This window comes from Apis laboriosa, unplaced genomic scaffold (genome assembly GCF_014066325.1).
Source record: "Apis laboriosa isolate Shangri-la unplaced genomic scaffold, ASM1406632v1 scaffold202_cov151, whole genome shotgun sequence".
NCBI classification, from domain to species: Eukaryota; Metazoa; Arthropoda; class Insecta; order Hymenoptera; family Apidae; genus Apis; species Apis laboriosa.
Genome location: NW_025222291.1, coordinates 944,486 through 954,871, shown reverse-complemented (window position 1 = coordinate 954,871; position 10,386 = coordinate 944,486). Strand labels below are relative to the sequence as shown.

Sequence of the window (10,386 nt, the reverse complement as noted above, 5' to 3'; positions counted from 1 at the left end):
AAAATTAATTAATAAAATTAATTAAAATTTAAATAAAATTAATTAAATATTGAAATGTCTCTTGAGTGTATAAATTTTACAGAGCAATATAAATAAAGAAAATAAATGATGGGAGAAAAATAAAATAAAAATTTGATAATCAGTGCCAGTTTAGACAGCTATAAATAAAATACACATGAGACAAACACAATGAGACAAAAAAAATAAAATAATAAAAGAAAGATAAACATAGAATTGATTATTAGTACTATCTCCTAAAAATAATTTAATATAATATAATATAATAATTTAATTAAATATAATATAAATATTGAGTCAGCGCCATCTTTTGAATATTGAAAATATTCTTCTAAAACATTTAACAAATGGTACTGGCACTTCTCACTTTTCATATATATTTTATCAACTCTCTAAAAAAGTCTTTAATACTCAAAAGATGACGCCAGCAATCAATTCTTATATTATTTCTATCTTTCTTTCATTTTTTCTATTCTTTTTTCTTTCATTTGCGGCATTTTGACAATGCTATTAATTTTAATATTTTTAATTTTTTTCTTTCTTTTATTATTTACTATTTTACTATTTTATTATTTATTTTCTTATTTGTATGCAGACAAAAATTTAAATATCGAAAAATAAATGATGGGAGAATAAGAATATATAGAAATTCAAATATATAATAAAATTTATATATATTTATATATATAATATAGTATTTAATAAAATTTATTTAAAATATACATTCAATATTAAATATATTTAAGAGTTATTCATAAATTTTAATTTAATAATTTATTAGAAAGTTTAAATTAAAATATATATATATAAACGTAAATTAATTTTTTTATATAAACATTTTTATATGAAATAAAATAACATTTCACTTCAATTAAATTACTTTTTATCCTCAATATAAAAAAATTTTCAAATCAAAAAATATTATAATTTAAAAATATTGTGATGCAAATATTTAAAAAAATATAATTATATTTAATAAAATATCAGAAAAAATAAGTATAATAATAAAAATATCAGTATACATAAAGAACAATAATTTTGTATTATAAATTTAGTCTTTACACCCTACATAAATATTTTAATCTACACAATATATACCATATTCTATATTATAAATCATTGTAAACTACAATATTTTCTATTTTTATCAATTATAATGAAGGAAAATAGCGAATTTTTTAATTTTTTAAACAAAATAACATTTTTTATATTATCTTTTATATTTTTTTTTTCATTCGTTTAATATAAAAACGTGTTCTATACGTCAAAGTTAACAACCTTTTACTATATTATATAGAATGTCACATATTTGTGAGATTTTTGGAAAATTGATTCTTGAGGCTAAAATAAACACAAAAATTGATATAAAAATATTAGTTGAAATTTATATATTGTATTATAAGTAATTGAAGTTTTCATAAGATAACTTGAAACAAAGAATAGAATATAACATTTCTATCTTTGTTGTATTGTTATCTCACTTTGTCTCCATTTAACAGAAATTTTAATTACTTATAATTTGATAAATAAGCTTTAATTTTAATCAAATTTTATATTTGTTTTGATCTCTAAAATCACTTTCCAAAAGTATTCTATGAATATATTAACACTCTATATTAACACAATATTAACAGTTTTCTAAAGTTTGCTTTTATGTAATTTAAAAGTTGCTCCTAAACAAAAATGATCACTACCGACTGCAAAATTAGGTATTGTAGGTAAATTTTCGCATTTCGTAGGTAAATTATATTTTTCAAGAAGTTCTAAACCACTATAAAAAATATAATCAACAGTAATCCATTCGCCCTGATTAGTTGTGACTTCCCGTTCTCCGTGATAATTTTTATGTTTGTATACGCTATTAAAATGGAAAGGATGTGTTAAAGTACCAGAACAGAATTTTACATGATAATCATCCGCAATTTCTATTGTTTGAAGATTTGTTGTATCTGTATTCACTTCGCAATAATTTGATGAATTATTTGCTGAAATATTTTCTTCTAATTTTTGATGCTCACTACTTTCCAGCTGTAACAGATAAAATATTTAATTCATTTAAATACTTTAAATACTTTAAGAAAAATTAAATATGTAATTAATTAAATAAAAAAAATTATACATTCACATATTTGAAATCTTTGAATATAAAACATGTATAATATATTGAATTAACTGGATTGTAAATATATATGTAAGTATATATTTGATAAAACATAAAACATAAGAAGAAAAAAATTAACAATTTAATATTTCTTCATAGATAATTGAATAATTATATTTTTTTTAATTATTATTCATTTTTTATTTATTCATTATTATTATTATTAACATACCATTACTTTATCTGTTCCTTCTCCATGTAATCTATGTTTTAATACATTAAAATGTTGACAATTATCAGTAATAAAAAGTCGAGGAGGAATAAGAGAATTTGATAAAGGTCGATATTCTGTTTGTTCAAGATTTTTTCCTTTTCCTTGATATTCAAATGCTCCTTCAACAATAAATTTATACACTCCAGAATGAGGTTCCAAGTTAAAATCACCCATTAATATAATTGGAAGATATTTGGAACCCGTCCTATCAAAATTACAAAAATTAAATATTTTAATTCAAATAAATGAAATGATTTGTCTGAAATATATATATTTTTTTTCATTAATATTCTGATACTAAAATGTAATAATATTAATATTGTTTTAATTATATTTTATGAAACACATGCAAATAGATAGGAATAATTAAAAATATATATAAAATTTAAAATCATTTTAAGTGGTATAATTACAATATGTAATTAAAATTTATGATATAATTATTAAAAAAAATTTAACATTAATTATTATATCATATATAAAAAATATTTAAATATGAAATCATTTAATTTCTTTTTGATCATTCTATATTATTTATATGATATATTACATTCAAAAAATCTATATATCTTCTTAAATTTAATAATGAATTTATTGGGTTAATTATTCAAATGGTTCATATATGTTGAATATATATCAATTCACATGCATTCTTATTTTTTTTTTATTATTTTATTACAAATACAACCAAATCAAAGATCTCAACAAAAAAGGAACTCATTTACTAATTCGAATTCGAAAAATAATATAATTCAATATTATTAATAATATTTGTATTTATAAGATTTAGTAAGTGCAAAATGATGAGAAATAGACAAGAAAATATCTTAAATATGAATGTAAAACTTCAGATCATTAATCAAAATATATGGGTTCAAATTTTAAAATTTTTCATATTTTTTTTCATCCTTATATATTTACACACGAACTTTTAATTATGCCTTTAGCATAAGATAAAAATTTAAAGATTTGTATAATTACGAAAAAAATGGTAAAAGTTTAGAAAATTATAAAAGTTATATAAAATTTCTGGATATATAATACATATTTGAAAACTTATATTGAAAGAAATATAATAATATTTGAATATATTCAAAACATATTTTTTACAAATACATTTTTTTTTAATAAAAGTTGAAATAAATAAGATATTTCTAGAAATTACTTACATGGTATTTTCTAGAAAAGCAACCCTTTCAATTTCTGCTAAAAGAAGTTGAGTTTGTCCTAATCTTACATCATTTCGTCTTGGATTATAAAGTAAATGAGTTGTAGCAATTACTAATTGTATTTGAGGATTTCTTTTAACTGCCAATTTTGCAATAATTCCAACATTATCTCTACTCAACAATTCTATACCAGATTGATAAAGCTCAACTTTTGAATAGTCTATTAAAGTGAGTTGATCAGAATGATATAGAAATAGCAATCCATCTTTTTTATCATTTGTTCGTCTTTTATATAAATAATTGTAACCCAATTCTTTGAATGGAATTAAAAATTCTTCCAGATGTTCTTCCTGCATTTCTTGAAGGCAAATCACCTGAAGAATAATATACATTTTTTATAAATTCTCTTAAATAATAATTTACATTAAAAAATTTGGTTCTTAAAAAATCAAATTTTATCACAAGTGATCTTAACAAAAATTATAAAATGACTTTTAAGTCTTTATATATATAATCACAAATTTCCGATATTTTATATTAAAAATCTATTTTTTATTCATTCAAATTAAAAATTTATTTATAGACAATCAAAAACGAAACTCTGAATGAAAAAATATTAAATATTTTTTTTTTATTTTTGCATCATATCCTTATAATTATATTATAATTATTTCATTTTATATATTTGCAATAACAATATTTTTAAAAAAATTAATATATAATGTATTTATTTTATATAATTAATATATAATAATGTAATAAAATAATAATTTCTAATTTAATTAATTCTTATACAAAATATTCTGAAGTATTATATAACAAATATTATAAAAATATTAATATTGTAAAGATAAAATATTTCTTTATAATCACAGAATATTTTATTTTTTATCATCTTTAATAATTATCTTAATTTTAATTATTAATGTTATCAATATTAATTTTAAAAGTTAAAATATTGAAATGAGTATGATACTAAGAAAGCAATAGTATGTATAGTAATAATATAATACTGAGAAAGCAATAAAAATGTATATAAAATTATTAGAAACTAACATTAGCTTGTGCTGCTAAAATTTCTTCTAAGAGAAGTTGCCTCCTAATCTCCCAACATAGTGCCTGTTTGTCATGTTCTTTGTATAGAAACCGATATGTTTCCAGTAGATATTGTGCCAAAATGTTGAAGGATAATACTCTTAAAATAAAACATTCTTCAGAATTAGAGGTCAGCTTTTCTGGAAAAATTATATAATGAATATCAAGTATTTCGTTTTACACATATATGTGCATATACACACAATAATAATCTTACCTCTCTTAGAATATTTCCATTTTCTCATTGCTTTATATCTCTGCTTATCAGTTATGTACTTATCCTTCAAGGACATTGAAGTTTCAACACATGTATCTGTACCAAGAACGACTGTTTGCATATTGCTTTCACATGCTAAATTTTCTGATGGACATGTTAAAGGAATTTCATAACCATTGCTAGAATTATAATATGTTTCCAAGAAAGGTTCCATTGGTGCTTGATTTAATTTTTGTTGTGCAGTTGAATTTGCCATTGTGCAGCTGAATTTGCCCATCAAATTATACCAGGATAATTTTTCAGATATTGATATATTTTCATAAAAATTTCTCAAAAAAATTTGTTTTATTGCTAATCTGGGCATATGAAATGGTGAAAATGGAACAATATCATAGTAATGATGCTGAAAATATAACAAAGTTATTTTTTACATAAATAGTAACTTTTTACATTAATAGTAAAATTTTTATACAATCAATTTTACATCAATTTTTTATTGTACATAATTTCCATATATATATATAATTATCTTTATTATTAAAATTTATAATATAACGCTTAATTAATATGACATTCAAATTTTCCTTTTTAATAATGTATTTTGATAATTTATGAAATTACATTATAGATTTTTACAAATAACAATTTATTTTCAATAACAATATAAATAATATTATTTATCATAATTTATTAAAAATAACCAGAAAACTGAGATTTTCATAAAACCTAGTTTAATCAATTTTATCAATATATTCTTTAATTCCTGATAAAATTACATAATACTTGTGAAATTTTTAAAATTTTTATGTCAAAAAAAACATGACTTACATCTAAAATATTTATAATATATCTATTATTCAATATTTATTTATTAACATCAAATATAATAGTATCAAAAATAAAAGATCTTACAAATCTTATAGAAAAAAAAAATATAATTTATAAATAGTATTTCTATCTAATTATTAAATTTTATTATTAAATTTTGTCTATTAAAATTCTTTCTTTATTCTAAAAATTATATAGAAATTAATAAGAATAAAATTTAATTATTTGGCAGAAAGAATTTGGAGAAAAAGAAAGAATATGTATGTTAAAAATAAAATAGAATAAAATTGAAAAACATAAAAAAGGTTTCTATTATAGGGCCTTTTTAATTTAAAAATTCAAAATTTAATATTAATGGAATTGCTAATATTTGAGTGATACATCAATTTCTTTAATAAAAATTTGAAAAAATTGAATATTATTAATAATTTTGTCTTCCAGAGACAATATTTCAAAACACAAAATTAAAAAATATAAATAGAATTTCATAATGATATTAAAATGTTTTTAGATTGATCATCATTATATAATCTAAAATCAAAATTAAAAACATATAATCTTTGATAAAAAAATATACACCAATTATCAGCAAATAAAACAGCATTTTTTGATAATTTATGAGAGTATATCATCAAGAATAAGATTAATTATAAAATAAATGGATTATTTTCTTAGATAACTTAAAAATATGAAATATGAAAAAAATAGAAATGTCTAATCAATTTTGTCTATATTGCATTGTTCAATTTTAGTTTATAATATAATATTTATTAATATATAATAATTATATAAAAAAAAAACATAAGAAAATCATAATTTAAATTAAAAATTTCACATTTTTTTTTAATTGCCCACTCTCTCAAATATTTGAATGTATGTTAAAATTTTAAACAATATATATTAAACTTAAATTTTAAAAATAATATTATAGCTGATAAAATACTATAATATAAAATATATAATATATATGATTATATATTATATATATAAAATATATTAAAATTATATTAGATTTTTTGAAGTATTCATGTGATAAAAATATACGAAAATGGCATCATAAAAATATATGAATATGTATTAATCAAATAAATATTCTATTAGAAAATATAAATATAAATATTGATAGATTACAATATAAAAATATCGTAATGAATTTCATATTGAGATATTTTTTTATCAATTTTGTTTTGCTATGAATTATATTATTTTATGTATAAAATGATAAATTATGTAAATTATATAATCGAAAATTTAATATATGCAAAATCAAAAAATTAAAAAAAAAAGATTTTTGTAATATGTTTAATATTTATGCTTTTTATACTAATATCAGCTAAAATTAAAAAATTTTAAACTTTATGATATGTTCATTGAATTAGATAAATAAGATAATTCAATTAATATTCTAATTCTGAAAAAAATATATGTGTATAATATTATACAAAAAATATCTTACGTAATAATTCACTATCATTATCAAATACATAATACAATATTTATTTTATACTAAATAAATATTTTAAGATATTTGTTAATAATAAGTTCATGATTATTCTTTTAATGATCTTAATTATTTAATTATTTCACAAATGACAGCCATACACTATATAATTTATTAAATATTTTTTAATAAAATCAATTAAAAATCACATAAAATAAATGCTTAAATTGATTCTTAAATATTTTACTCAATGAATAAATTTTTTAAATCTATTATATTCTATTAATTATATATATATTAACTACATTTTGTACAAAATTAAGTTTATTTTATTATATATTATAAAAAATAATAAAATTACATTATTTAATTTTTATAATAGATTTATTTATATAATTTACTCTAACATCAATTTATTATTTTTATTATATTTATAAATATAATTACAACTAATTTTAAATTTTTTTCAGAACAAAACTTTATATACTTTATATATAAAATAAAATAATATAAAATATAATATAATATAATATAAAATAAAATATATATAAAACTTTATATATATTTTCTAAATATCCATTTATTGAAATATTATTGAAATTATAATTTATTGATATATATTTAAAAAAAAATAATTAAAATTTATATTTTTCTTTTAAAATAATATTTATTATAATTTTTTATTTTATAAAATAAATAATATAAAATATCTAAACAACAAAATAATTGTAATTATTTAATATTAATTGAAAATGTTCTTTTTTAAATATCATATCATTTTAATTATCTTATATTATTTATGTTATATATTAAAATATATTAAATAGTAATAAATTAAAAAATTTTATTACAATAAATGAATTTAATGATAATCCGAAATGATTTTTTATATTGATATAATTATATTAATATTTTGATAATATATTTTTGCATAAACTTAATCTGACTATTTTTGACTGTTTAGTTATTTTACTATTGATATAATAAAAGAATATATATAAATAAAAGAATATAAATAAATTATAGTGAAATCATATGATATTATAATAAAATATGTATAAATTAGTAAAAAAATATTTATATTGTATAAGAAATATTAATAAGCATAAGAAAATATCAATAAAATATTATTAAGATTTTACATATATATATATATATATATATATATATATATATTATTTTTTATATCTAAATATAAAAATAAAATAAAAAATGAAAATTATAAATTTTAAAAATCATATAAAAAACAAATAATATAAAATTATAATATTATATATAGCATTATATTTTTACTCAAAGTAAAAAATCCAGAATAATGTTTGCACTACAATTTTTTATTTATACAATTTTTATAAATAAATTTTTAATATTATGAATATAGTTATAATAAAAAATAATAAAAAATATTAACCTTGTTGTATAATATAAAATGATACATAGATGCAACAAAAGTAAAAAATAAATAATTTTAGCATACCTCAGATTTATAACGAAAAAGTTTGAAGAAGATGTCAAGTCTTTTAACGTAAATTTTCCGTGGTAACTTGCTAGCTGTATTCATTTATTTATCAAGTAGAGGGGATATTAATGCATAACTATACGGAGGTGTATAGGTTAGGTTATGTCATCTGTTGTTAGAAAACGTAGAACATATTTCTTACAGCCATAGCAGAACACGGATGATTCAGTACACAATAGACAATTGATACGACAATCAATTTCTAAATTGTATAGTCATCTAATTATATTTATTATATTTATATATCTCAATAAAACACATATCAATGAAACACATCAAATAATTGGATAATGATATAAACGACGTATTTAAATTTAGATAAATTTAGATTAGACAAAAAAAAGAATTTATATGAATATCTTATTTAATAAAAATTTTTAATGTATAATTATTTTCTAAAAAAAAATATAAATATATTTCATTATAACTATTTAATTCATTAACAATTTTTATTAAAATTTATAATTTTTAAATAATTATATATTATATAATAATAAATTATATATAATAAATAATTATATATAAAATAAATTATATTTATTTTATTAATTTATTATTGAAAAGAAATATAAGTATATAGACATTTTTCAAATTTTAATTTAATAAGTAAAAAAAAAAAAATATTGTGAATCGCTAATAAGTTTATTACATTTGAATGATATTATCTCTTTTATATTAATATTATTATTATTTTCGAAACATATAATAATTTGTAAAACTATAATCATAATTTTAAATAACCTTATAGAAAAAAAATTAAGTAAAAATAATTAATTCATTTCTTCGTCAAATTTAGCATTTAATCCTTTATCAAATTCAATATCTAATCGCGTGATAATTAATTTCAAAAATCACTTTGCATTCGTATAAGAATAATAACTATATAATAACTATTTCATATTATATTTTTTTTAAATTTAGAAAAAAAAATTGAAATTATATTATTTCTCTATTAATTTTTATATCATTATTCTTATTTTAATTTTTTTTTATGTCTATCAATGTTAAATTTTGTAGCTAATATTATAATACATTACTTTATATAATATATTATATAAAGTAAATCATTTCTAAATCATTTTGTACTTATTTAATTTATTTATTTTTTTATTTAAAATATATTTTAATAAAATCAAAATATTTTCTTATATAAAAAACAGAAAATTACTAAATTATTATTATTATTATATTATTATTATTTAATTGTAAATTATCTTTATAAATAATGATAAATAATCACTCTTTATTATACATGAAAAAAGTATGATAAAAGTAAATAAATTATTTACTTTTAAAACTAATAAAAATATAATAATATAAAATTTTTATTTATTTATAATATATAAATATATTATAGTATTATATATAAATATATAGTATTTACGAGCAAAAATATTGATACAAATCAAAATTTAGCATAAAAACTTATATAAACTTGAAGAAAAGGCAATTTTATAAAATATTTAATTTAAAAAATATTTAATCTTCTTTTTTATTTACACTATAAATTGATTGAAAAATTAGAAAAATATAATTTCAAGAAAATTCATAATGGTTGATTTTTGAGTAAAATTTTCTTAGAATTATAGATATAATATATAGATTATAAATAAAAAATAATATAATTATAGATAAAAAAAAAATTTTAAATATGCATTGATAATTCAATAAATTATCTTGAAATAAAAAAAATTTCTACTAAAAAAAACTCTTTGATTAAATAT

General features: G+C 16.6%; 1 protein-coding gene across 2 annotated transcripts; it reads right to left on the bottom strand.

Moving 5' to 3' along the window:
* Positions 1 to 1,210: 1,210 nt before the first annotated feature.
* On the bottom strand, positions 1,211 to 8,928 carry LOC122712489 (protein angel). 2 transcript variants are annotated; one of them, XM_043932212.1, is made up of 6 exons: positions 8,555 to 8,610; positions 4,875 to 5,277; positions 4,619 to 4,797; positions 3,563 to 3,936; positions 2,352 to 2,598; positions 1,211 to 2,046 (listed from the first exon to the last, which is right to left on the bottom strand). In XM_043932212.1, the coding sequence occupies exons 1-6, from the start codon at positions 8,579 to 8,581 to the stop codon at positions 1,657 to 1,659; spliced, it is 1,620 nt and encodes a 539-aa protein (XP_043788147.1). In that variant the 5' UTR covers positions 8,582 to 8,610; the 3' UTR covers positions 1,211 to 1,656. The 2 variants fall into 2 exon arrangements, with proteins under 2 accessions (XP_043788147.1, XP_043788146.1); XM_043932211.1 differs by lacking the exon at positions 8,555 to 8,610 and adding an exon at positions 8,621 to 8,928 and having other exon boundaries at positions 1,212 to 2,046.
* Positions 8,929 to 10,386: the final 1,458 nt, after the last annotated feature.

Bases quoted from the DNA above. Each gene is read 5' to 3' on its own strand.
- LOC122712489 (XM_043932211.1), bottom strand. From the start codon at position 8,704: ATGAATACAGCTAGCAAGTTACCACGGAAAATTTACGTTAAAAGACTT. The intron at 3,937-4,618 runs GTTAGTTTCTAA...ATTATTCTTCAG, and splicing joins TTTTAGCAGCACAAGCTAAT to GTGATTTGCCTTCAAGAAAT. The intron at 2,599-3,562 runs GTAAGTAATTTC...TAATTTTGATAG, and splicing joins GCTTTTCTAGAAAATACCAT to GACGGGTTCCAAATATCTTC.